The sequence below is a fragment of the Mustela lutreola genome, chromosome 9 (assembly GCF_030435805.1).
Source record: "Mustela lutreola isolate mMusLut2 chromosome 9, mMusLut2.pri, whole genome shotgun sequence".
NCBI classification, from domain to species: domain Eukaryota; kingdom Metazoa; phylum Chordata; class Mammalia; order Carnivora; family Mustelidae; genus Mustela; species Mustela lutreola.
This window is the reverse complement of record NC_081298.1, coordinates 11033329-11045609: the sequence shown is the minus strand read 5'-3', so window position 1 is coordinate 11045609 and position 12281 is coordinate 11033329. Positions and strand designations below refer to the sequence as shown.

The window sequence follows — 12281 nt, the reverse complement described above, 5'->3', positions numbered from 1 at the left end:
ATCAGGGGGTGCTTCCTCTCAGATCACTCTGAAGACCTCTATGTACCCCGACACCCTGCAGGTCTACATGGTGAAGAACACAAGGGTCTTCCCTCAAGAGCAAAGACCTTGCAGGCGCTAGGGCCTGGAGATGTGAGCGGAGGCCACCCGGCGAAGCAGCGTGCTCAGCCCCCCGGATAAGTGCTGCTTCTCTGCCCTAAACTCAGGCCCAAAGTGCAGACCACCTGTAAACCCACCAGCAACAGTGAGGGGCAAATCACATGTCTGGGGGAGCATAACCACAGATTAGATTCTGTTATCACAAGACAGTTCTGGGCAAATTTCCACAAGCTCGGAGGTCAGTTCTCTGTCGCACACCAAGAAGCTGAGAAGTGCACACTCCAGCATTTCAGATGGCTCGTTCGTCTCTCTGGAGGTCACATGCACAAGAGGGCTGCCACCTTTAGATTCAGCCCTGAATTGGCCTTGGGGGTTTTCCAGCAGCATTTTGAAATAATTCTAGAACCTCCCCTGTCCTTTCCCTCCCTCAGGGAAGGTAGGACTGAGTGCGGAGAAGCCACAGCTGGAAGGCAGGAATTCACTCCAGAGGCCTCCTAGGGACCCACCTGGCAGAATTTCGGGCAGTGCCTTCTCTGAGTGGCCTGGCAGAAATAATCTGGCTGTACCCGGGCACCAGGTTCTGACATCTGAGCTGGCCCCAACAGCCACAAAAGAATGGCCTGGCTCCTGCCACAGGACACCAAGGTCGTGCCTGCTGGCGGTTGGGACCACAGCAGAAGTTCAAATCCTGGATAAAAACGGCCACAGACACATGTCCACTCCGTACACAGTAGGCAGTAGATAAACTGTCCACTGTCAGGCAAAAATTTTATCTCAAACACCAAAAATCCATGTGAAAGTCTCTTCCAATAGACTCCTAAATCCGGCTCTAAGTAGGTACTAGAGGGGACTTAGTAGCTGGAGTCTACAAAGCTACTTAAAGCAGAGACACTGCCCCTAGCCCACCCAGCCACCCCCTGCGCCATCACCTCGCCTGTTGGGGGTTGGTGAACTGTGGTGCATGGGCCAAAGCTGGCCCACTGACTGTTGTGCACAGCCCCTTGGTAAAGAACTATTTTTACAGATGAACATTTACAGATTTGATAAACCAGGAATACGAACTTTGAATTCCAGTAAGAAAATGTTATCCTCTAAAGAAAGAATTCCGTTCTTCTCATCAGTTGAGCTCTAACGTTAGGAAAGAACTATACTCAGTTACTAGATTTTTGTATTCCATCAATAACCAATTTTGTGGAAATCCATTTTCTCACTATATAAATATTTACACAGTACCTTCAGTTTTGCCTCTTGGCCCACAAAGCCCAAGTACTTACTGACTTAGGACCTTGGAGGAAGAAGGTCAGCAAACCGCTGACCCCTGGTTTAGGACATCCATTTGAACCCCAAAGCATCTAAGACATCAAATTCTGTTCCTAAATTATATGCCAAGAGGAAGAAGGGCACAGCTTCTTAAATATTAACGCACACTTTTTTTTTTTATTATATTAAAATCAGGCAATGGTCTGACAATAAAAAGGCTGCTTATGGAATACTGTTATGTTCAACTTTGCTTATAGGATGTTAAATCCTTAGAACTAAGGTATCCCCCAGAAAAAGATTAATGGAAACATCGATTGCTTTTCAGACTTGATAGTTGCTGCTTCAAAAGGTGGTTTTATATAAACACTAAGTTAAAAAAAAAAAAAAAAAAACCCTTTAGAACACAATGAATCGCTTTTATTTCGGTATGCATCCACATCTCAGCATTTAGTGGTCCTGAACAGAAAAGTGGAAAAATGCAGCAATTTGCCAGGAAGTCAAGCCCGCCAGTTTCGGGGATCTGCTGCGCACACCGAGCTCTTTCTTAATCCCTGCTGAGGACCGTGAGAAGCAGCAGCACCAAAACCAAAGTCTGCACCGAATTCAAGGTTCTTTTTTTGTTCCAGTTGTCAGATTCCAAACCAGACCCCAGTGGATTGTAAGATGACCACATGAGAACCCTGTTTAAAACTTCTTCAATTTTTAAAAGCAAAAGCAATTACAGGAAAAGAAAAACAATTCATTCAGAGGGATCGTGTGTGCTTACAAGTGTCTTCTGTGGCCTTTCTCCAAGTTTAACCACCAAGCACTTTGAGAGCTGGCAGGTCTGAGTACCCCTGGTGACTGTTCTTTTCACTTTATCAAAACCTGAGCTAAAAAACCACATCGGCTGACGACGGCGGCAGCAGAGGGTGGCAGGGCTGAGGACCCAGTATTCATTCCCAGGCTGGTGGAGAGTGAGTACATATGGTTCCAAAACTAAACGAGGGAAGTCAGAGACTCTTTTCCAACCTTACCTGATGGCTTCTGGCCAAAGCAAGGAAGTGTGTCGAGTGTTGGGTGGTGATGGTGCAAAAGGGTCTTGAGGAGGCGGAAGGAAAAAGCAGCACCCCTCGATTAAGGTGGGGGAGAAGATATGGGGAAAGCCCTGAATTCCTCACCAAAGGCCAATTTCAGAGGGGAGCCGAGGGGGTTACAATCTATGCTTCGGCCAAGGGTGGTCACGGGAAGTGGAGAAAGGATGACGGCTTGGAGGGGGGGAGGGGGCGTCATTTAAGACTTAAAAAAAGAAACCAGGGGTGCAGCCGGAGCACCCCGCACACCTAGCAGTAGTCCCACAGGCTGCGACCTGAAACCTTCACGCCTACTCTAGCAAGCCACCCCGGGCTGGAGGGGCTGTTGCAGGGACAGAGGGAGGGAGGCAGGGGGAGGAGAAGGGGAGAAGGCAGAGACCCCAGGCCATGAATCAGCAGCAAGGTGATTGTGTGATGTGTCTTTTCACAGTTGAGTTAGATGTGCCCCACCGGTTAGGATGGGAATCAATTTAAATATACTTTCTTGATCCCAGAAGTTCAACTATGTGGACAGTGGTTACACTTGACAGGATGATTTGTTATAGCACAACTTATATATTTCAAATGGACAAAAAATTAGTATCGTTTACAGTATCTTAAGATAAATTGCCTTTGAATGGGAGCTTCCTTTCCAGTACTTTGAGGTCTACAAGACGTATCTAGAAAATGTACTACTGTGGAAAATGACTGCTTAAATCGAATGGGGGAGGGGGGAGGGCCTGTGGTTTCTCTTTTTGATTAATTGCTGTAACACTGTCCTTCAGGCGGCTGAGGGAGTTTCATGTTTTCTTTAGACATCATTAGGCGCCGGAGCTCTTGCAGGACAACTTTGATGCTATATGAATTCTGCCATTTTGCTAGCACTGATATGGCTCTTGGGTCCACCTACAAAAAGGCAAACAAAAAACTGTCAGGCTCTCAAACAAACGAATCACTACAGGCTGGAGTAAGGCGGCAGATAGGATTCAAGGCATTTTTCAAGTTGAACACGTCCATCACATAATGGTATCTGACGGGCAGAATGACCTGTGCGATGCCCTCCCCCAGGTCAGTTTGTGTCCCAAACCCTCACTGTTTGGGAGAAGGAAACAATGGGTAAGTAAAGCCACCCTCAGGGCCCTGACACTCGGCAAGAGTCCAACTGGTTCTCAACAGTGACCTGCTCTCCTGGACCGGCTGCTGCCACTGCTCAGGGCTGGCCCCTTCTCGACTCCACACCCAGGTGGTGGATACTACCGCTGCACGGGGCAGTAAGGAGCAAAGGCAAGCGGTGGCCCAGATCCACACTCTCGTGACAAGGATCTGTCTCCGAGTCACACTCTCTCAAGTTAGTGCAGCAATTCCCGAAAGAAGTCTCCCAAAGCATGGGTCGAGTTCTGGGTTCAGGACTTTCGGTGGAACTCAGATGCAAGAAACAGTGAACACACAGCAAAAAGGCTCATCTCTTTTGTTCTTTCAAGTCTTCTCAATATCTCACAACAAAGACTTAGCTCACATGATGCTAATGAGTAAAACCTTTCAACGCTTGCTGATCCCCCCCTTTAAATAAGAGAGCAAGTCTCAAAGGCTCAAAGCCTTTGGCAAGAAACCTGGGAGGAAGAATTTACCAACATCACTCTGATTTTGTAGTATTTACTGCTGCCATTACTGCCTTCTTGGGACAACTGAGACTGCTTTTCCATTTATGGTAGTCAAAATAAATTTAAAAAGCAAGGCCATTAAAGGGGAAAAACCAGCCTGTACCATAAAAAAGGAAGTCCAAGTAGGACCCTGGGCAGGATTCCGCACCTCTGTCCCTCAGGCCCCTCCTCCCCACCTCAGGAGGACCCATCATGAAGACAGAACGAGCTTCTATCTCACGTGAGCAGCAGGGGGTTGGCCGGGAGTGAGTGTGGCATAAAATGATGATTTAAATATAGTTTGGGGACAGGCCCTCACCCAGAGTCTGCCCCTGTTCATACTGCAGTACCTTTCAGCATCAAACCACCATGAAATATACGGACTCAGGGCCACAGCGCCCCTGATGTTTAAGCACAAAGCACTTCTCAACCAAAAGGAACAAGCGTGGGCAGGAAAAACAACTTACCACTCCATTAGAACTATTAACTCCATTCATATTAATTTTTGTTACAAATCTTACAAAGGGGGGTGCTTCTGGGTATTTAGGTCCACATTCTATTTTAAGGCTGTATATTCGGTTTTCATAAATTGTCTGGAAAAAAAAGGTACAGAGACATCAGGCAATTACAAACCATGAATTCAAAAAGGCAGATCTTTTGAAACCCCATTCCTCCCTGCCTTGGAACTGGTGCATCTGCTTCCTTTATACAGAGTCTACCCGTTACCTGTGAAGTTAGCAGGAATGAGTTCCCACACTAGTGTCTATGAACTCTTGGGGGATACAAAGACGATTTAAAACTGTATCACTGAAGTTTCAAGTTTAAGTCCAATCAGGTGGACTTGTTTTTGCTTTAACTTCTCTACTCTGCAGGCCTGTCCTGTGCTCTGGGTAATGGTGTGTAAGGGGCCCTCCTTACTCTGGGAAGCCACACCAAATGCTTATTCACGCTAGGGTCATCCAGCAATGCATTAACTAGCGCCAAGTGCAAAGCACAGGCCAGGCGGCTCTTTAGAAGAACTTCAATGTGAAACACAAGCAGGGGTGTGGGTGCACATGCGGGAGCCGCGTTCCCACCTCCTCCTCACTCTGGGGCCGTGTGCCGCATCATCTCCCCCTGCAGGCTTTACATCCACCTGCGCGGCTATAGGCATGTCGTGGGTGAGGTGGGGAGCCACGGATGCCAGGCCCGCAGAGGAAAAGACCGTCCTTCACATGCCAACCGTGGCTCTGTCGAAAAACACTGGGAAGTCCAATCCCCCACAGCAATGAACTTTCTCCCTATAACTTCCACCTGATGAGCAGCAAAACGCGCTGTCACTAGCAGGTTGTTCCGTCTGCCTCGAGCACCCTGCCCCCACCTCAACTACCACACATCCTTAAGACCCAGTTCAAACATCACACGTGCTCACACGTGCTCACACGTGCTCAGCCATCATACGGGACAGGTGAGTCCACCGCTTTCTGTCCTATATGAAGCGGCGATGTTATCATCAGTTACATGTCTAAAGACCACCCTGAAAGGTGAGGTGTCTGATTAGATAGGGCCCCTCGAAGGCAGAGGCCACCCACCCTCCCATGGGTCCCATTCTCGGCACCAGTACTCCCACCTTCCTCAGCGCCTCCTGCACAAGCAACGGCTCCCACGCAAACAGCGCCATCTAGCTGTCTTTGGGGGAATAAATTACAGAAGATGTGACCGAAATCCTTGAAAACATTACGTCTAAACGGTGGTCTACGCCTGAGAAAAAGACAGGAACTTATTTTAAGATTCAGAAGGCATTCATCCTTCACATCCACTTAACAGGGACTCCAAACTGTGACAAATCTAAACTCAGTTTTGGATTTTCAGCCACCCTCAACCTGCTCGTCTTCTCTCCTTCCTTTAAAAATGGCACCACCACCGAGCAGTTAGTTAAAGCAAAACACAGGAGCCGGCCACAACCCCCTTTTCTCTTACCCCCCCCCTTCTAATCAAAAGAGGGTCTCAGCTTCCACCTCCAAGAGCGATCCCACACCCACCCACGTCCCTCCACCACGCCCCTCCCCTCAGTCATCCCAGGTCGCTGCTCTCGCTGCCCCCCTACATCTGGTCTCCACTACAGCAGCCTGACCGATCTCTCAACACCAAGAACTTAACCCCTCCGATGGTGGCTAGGGACCCGAGAAGGAAGCCCATGTCCTGGGATCAGACCCTGCGCAGCCCTGCCTTCCTCTCCTCCATCTAGCCCCCAACTTCTCTCTACCGTGGGGCCCCGAAACCAGCTGCCGTTCTGTGTCCACCCTGCAGCTCTCTGGCTCCAGAACACCTTCCTCTCAGATGTCCTCCTGATCACCCACCTGAGGTCTCCTGTCAGACCTCCCCCAACAAACTGAGAACAAGGAGGGCAGAGGCCTCAACAGAATTGATTTCTCAAATGCTCCTTGACTCACATATGGCTCTTCACAAGTTTATAAAATGAACAGTCTGTTGCAACTAAGGTGCTCCCTCAGAAGATCAAAATTCACTCAGTTAATACAAGAAGGAAACGACAGGTATTTATGGAAAATAGGATAAAAGGTCTATCCTCAGCACCTAGCACAGTCTCCATCAGCAACTCTGCACTTGGCCGTATCTGCTGACTGCGTGGATCCCAAGTTCATCCCTGGACATCTGCCTTACATTCATGCTCAATGGTTTTGTCACATAATTCAGACAGAACTTCTTATATAAAATAGTCCCTGGGGGTATGTGCTTGTGGTAAATATCAAAATCAGTAAGTCTTTTTAAAAATATTCAATGTCACATTTTGGAGGTTCTGATGCACCAATGAATTCACCTGCCGGGATGTTCTGTGGCTTATCGGTCTCGAAAAAATTTCACTCATCATTCTAAGTTACAAAAGCATCAAAATGGTTAAGCACTAAGGTGAGCAGCTCGGTGACAGGATTCTGATTATTACATATATTAGATCTTATTACTTTTGACACTATGAAGTCTAATTTTAAAATGTGCCTCTAAGACGAAGTTCTTAGAAAGCAGAAAGGCAATACTAAATTTCTGATCACTGATGTTCAACTGACAAATTCACAGCAACATAGTAAAAAATGCCTCAAGTCAAGCAAACATAAAGATACCTTAAGGATCATTAACAAGGACAAAGCAAGACTTTTGTAGAAAATGGGAAAATGGTTCTGGTTTTCTGTTTGGTTTGGTTTACTAGTGCTCCAGAGACCTGCTAAAAAGGTTTCACTGAAGAAAGGAACTGTGCCTGGAGAAGAACGGCTAGAACATTCTGTGGATGAGGAACACTGCTCAAGATTCGTTACTTGATCATGAAACACCGTCTACTTTGTTGACACTGCTAGAGCTTCATGGGGCAGTTTGGCAGTGCCTATCAAATGTGAAACGGGCATGCTTAAATCAGAAATTCGAGGAACTTCCTACAGCAGACCTGTACTTCTGCATAAAAATATGAAGCATTAAAAAAAAAAGCATTGTTTGCAATAACAAAAATAACTATGAACAATTTAAATGTCCACCTGCAAGGGACTGACTGAGCAAACATGGCACATTCATAAAACTGGATACTTCGTAGCCTTTTCAAAGGCTGAGGCCCAGATACACACATGGAAAGATCAACAAAGACAGACAAGACATGGGTCTTGGTACAACCAGCCAGTTGCAGAATATGTACAACCTATAAGAGCAGAGAGACACCCCCCTCTATCTGAGGCTATGTGAACGTGCACACGCGATGTTTCATCCACTGCACACTACAGGCCCGGAGCCTAACGATGGCAAACACTTCCTGGGCCTAAAATATATACATGAGAGAATCCCAGCTGAATCATGATGAAAAACGTCAGATAAATTCCAATACAGACACTCTACAAAATACCTGACCAGCGTGCTTCAAACTGTCAAAGGCAAGAAAAACCTGAAATTGTCACAGCCACAAAGAGCCCAGGATACGACAACAAAATATAATGTAGTATCCTGGATAGGATTCTGGAACAGAAAATAGACACAAGGTAAAAATTGAGAACATCTAAATCAGACACGGACATTGGTTAATAGTAAGGCACTAATATGGGGCCACTGGTGACAAAGGTACTATCCCAACAGAAGATGCTAACAACATGGGAAACTGGGGGAGAGGTACACATGGAACTTTCCAGACTTTTCCACCTTTTCTAGAAATCTAAAAGTACTATGAAATAAGTGTAGTTTTAAAACGTAGGATATGAGCAAAGGGAAAAAGGTACTGGTTGCAAAAACGAGAAAGTCACCAAATCTCAGTATATGAAAAGGTGACTCAGGTCAACCAGATGACCGCTCCTCAAGCAACAGCTTCCACAGGTGTGCATAACTTAGGTGTGCTGTCCAAGGTCGGCACGTGCTGTGTGAGGAGGAGGAGTGGGCCCTTCAAAAAGGGAGAAAGTCTCTATAGCTCTGGATGAAGACGGAAGAAAATGCACGAGAAGAGCCGTCCAGGAGGTGGACCCGACGCGGCTCAGAGTCCACCTGGAGAGCAGGCATATGGCTGGCAGGGATAAGCCAGGACACGAGACATAGCACTAGGCATTTTAACAGCGAATTTAACATAGGGAATTGGTTAAACAGGTGTCACTGGGCTGAAAACACCCGCTGCTGATGCCAGGGTGAAGGACCATTGCCAGAGTGGCGGAGAAAGAACAGGCAAACAAGCAGAAGCAAGTCCCTTCTCCCTGCCGCTTGGGCACTCTGCTGTGTCCCTGACTGGAGGAACCTAATAGGGCACCAGCTGGCAAAGGAAAAATGTAGTTCACAGAGTCCCAGCCCTAGCATCCAGCAGCAGAGCTGAGGAAGTTGGGTGTGGAGCTTAAGTGGGCTTCTGCAAACCCCTCCAGTGACAAGACACAAAAATCTTCCTCTGCACCGAGCCTCTCCCTCTTGCCACAGTCAGGGTATCCTGCTGTGGCAAGAGGGTCCCCAACATTGTCACTGCCTCCTGGGACAGCTCCTCCCCATGCTCGGCTCTGATGACTGTGCCCCCCATGTCCTCGCAGCGCCAGGGCAGTTATTATTCCCTGCAGTGTTATCTCTGTGGTCCCACATGTGCCTGCCTGCTTTTCTGGTCCAACACTAATTTGATCAACTTCCTATATTAAATTCTCTCTGTTGAAATACCTAGCATCGTTTCTCTTTTCCTGACTAACACAAAGAGTTAAGGGGAACAAAGGGAACTTCTTACTTTACATACTCTGTATTGTTTGAGACTTTTTATGAGGATATATTCATGTACCAGACCTGCCACATAAAGCTGTTTAAAAAGACAGATCAAGATGCACTGACATGGAAAGACATCCACCATCTGTGAAGTGAAAAAAATGAAGGTGCAAAACATTGTGTACAGCAAGGTCTCATTTTTATTGCAAAGGCTATGTGCTTATGTTTATGTCCCCAAAGCAAAAGCCAGTAGAAACACACTCATTCTGTGGGGAGTATAATGAAATGGGGGAAGGATCACTTTCCTTTTACCTCACACATTCCTGTAATTATGTTTCGTTCTTAAGCATGCGTACAGTATTTTTAGATAAGTAAAAACACACCCAGGCTCTAACTCACACCTAAAAACATTATCTTGGACAACCCAGAGACACAAACAGTGTTTCTCAACCAAGGCAATTTCTGACTTGGTTTCTCCCTTGAGGGGTGTGGGAATTAGGAAACATCTGGAGACATTAATGACTGTCACAGCTCCGGGAAGGAGGTGCTACTGGCATCTGGTGAGCAGGGACCAGGGGTCTCGCTAATCCAACAATGCACAGGATGGCCCCACAACAAAGAATGATCCAGCTCAAGATGTCAGTGGTGCCGAAGCCGAGAAACTGCTCTGTAACCTGGCTCTTCTTAGCACCTCTGTGGCCAGAGCAGAAATAATCCATGTTAAATGCTGCAGACAGCTGGATTTGCCTGCATTTTGCAAAGGGCACTTGGATGAGAAACTTACTTTTAGGTTTGGAGAACTTGCCTTCTTAAAAAAAAAAAAAAAAAATTCAAAAACGAACACACATATGGTAAGAAATGAGTTTCCTTTCCACCCTCGTACCAGCCAGCTAGATCCCTTCTGAAGAAGGCAACCGTCGCCCCCAACTTCTTTCCTGTTCCCCCAAAAGTACTGTAAACACAAAGAAGCACGAGTGTATGTATGACCCTCTTCTCCCTGCCCCTCCCCGCCCAAACTCCGGGGGCAGCATTTCCTATACTGCTTTGTACCTTTTTTCACTTAAATATCATGGAAATCATTCCATTTCAGCACACATTAAACTGTCTCTTTTCAGCAGCTAAACAGTACACACGATGGTCTCGTGAAAGACACTGACGTGGCTTCCGGAACTCCGAATGCACAAACAGGCATTTGGGCAACACATTAAAAAAAGCTGAGTAAATTCCGAGAATTGCTGGGTCACTTTTGATGGAGGATTTTCTTTTGAGTTATACAGTTATACAAAAATCCAGTAGGCAGATGAGTTGCTAAGTGTTCTATTTAGATATTTTAATAATTATGTTGCTATTCCAGAGGCCCAGCATATGCCTTGTAGGCTAGTCGTTAAGCGGACTGGTCACAGGAAGCACCTAGAAGCAGACAGTTCTTTTTACGACCTTGTTTTTAACCTTGGGGAACCAGAGCAAGTGTAACTAAAAGGGTGAAAAACCAGTCAGTGGCAAGCACTGGTGAGGGTGTGGAGAAGCAGACCCCCTCATGGACTGCTGGTGGAAATGTACATGGTACAGGCGCTTGGGAAAACAGCCTGGCAGGTATTTAAAATGTTAAGCATAAAGTTACCATAAGATCCAGACGGTTCCACTCCTAGGTATACACCCAAGAGAAATGAAACCTTTTATGTCCACACAAAATCCTGTATACACATATTCATAGCAGCATTATTCATAATAGGCAAAACAAAACAAACAAAAAGCAAAACCACAAACCCAAATATCTATCAGCTAGTTCATGGATGAAGAAAATACAGTCCATCTACTCAATGGAATACTATTCAGCCGTAGAAAGGAATGAACAACTGGTAAGTGCTAGGACTTGTATGAACCCTGAAAACAGTAAAAACTACCACAAAAGACCACATGCTGTGTGATTCCATTTATATGAAATATCTAGAACAGACAGAGTCATAGGGACAGAGAGTAAATGAGGTTGTCAAAGGTGAGGGAGTGCGGTGGGGGACAGATTGGGAGTGACTGCAAATGGGGAAGGAGGTTTCTCTCTGAGGTAGTGAAAATGTTCTGAAATTAGTGAGAGTTGCACAGTTCTGAATATAACAAAATCCACTGAACAGTAACTTCGTAAGTACATTCTACAGTAAGTAAATTCTACGATATGTGAATTCCATCTCGGTGAAGCTACTATACACACACACACATATAAAATACAATACATACATGTATGTATGTGTGTGTATACATGCACATACATGTAAATATACAGAATGTATGGAGAGCCCCTTGCATACCATGGCCACTCACTAAAAGGGAGAGCCCTGCGGAAAGAGTTAAAATGAAACTCAGGATAATCCAAGGTGTTGTAGGTAGAACAGAATATTTTCAATGGAGTTTGGTGGTTCATTTGTTTAAGCATATGGTTCAGTAGTATTTAGTATTCGCAATGTTGTACACTGCTTCGTTCTTAATTTGTTAGAGCCTGAGCATCGATCTGCTAATGGACATATCTCCTGAACAACTAACTCACGCTGTGTCATTTCCAGGTGCGAGCAGGAGTCGAGGGAAGAGGGTTCTCCTCAAGCCGCCTAACCCGCTCTTAGGCAGAGAAGAAAGGCAGTGAAGGAAGCCGTCAGCAAACAGCGGGCTTTCAGAGATGGCAAGAAACGATCTCCATGAAGAAACACGCTTTCTAGATCGAGTTTTCCCCAGTATTTAATAGATCCAGAAATCCTGGTTTTCAGAGATTTTTTTTTAAGATAAAAAAAATAAATTAAAATAGTAAATTGGATTTTTTTTTTTAAACCCAGAAAATAAAACCACAGGGTCAAAGATGATTCAAGAAGTAACATTAAACAGCAAAGCCAGTCATTCACCGTGAGTGTTTAGGACGGTCCATGATGAACAATAGATTTTCCTAACAGTTAATGAGCATGACCTTCCTCCTTGTTTCAGACGGCGCCACATCCCACTTGTCCACTGCCCCCGGAGCTGGTGCAGGGCCTGTGCACGCAGTGAAAAGAGTGCATGG

General features: G+C 45.9%; 1 protein-coding gene across 1 annotated transcript in view; it reads right to left on the bottom strand.

Moving 5' to 3' along the window:
* Positions 1-1754: 1754 nt before the first annotated feature.
* The window catches only part of UBE2V1 (ubiquitin conjugating enzyme E2 V1), a 29718-nt gene continuing 19191 nt past the window's right edge, over positions 1755-12281 (bottom strand). The window contains exons 3-4 of the mRNA XM_059132856.1: positions 4519-4644; positions 1755-3317 (exon numbers count right to left, since the gene is read on the bottom strand). Of these exons, the coding sequence (XP_058988839.1) occupies positions 3171-3317; positions 4519-4644 (273 nt within the window). The 3' untranslated portion in view covers positions 1755-3170. The remainder of the gene's footprint in view (positions 3318-4518; positions 4645-12281) is intronic.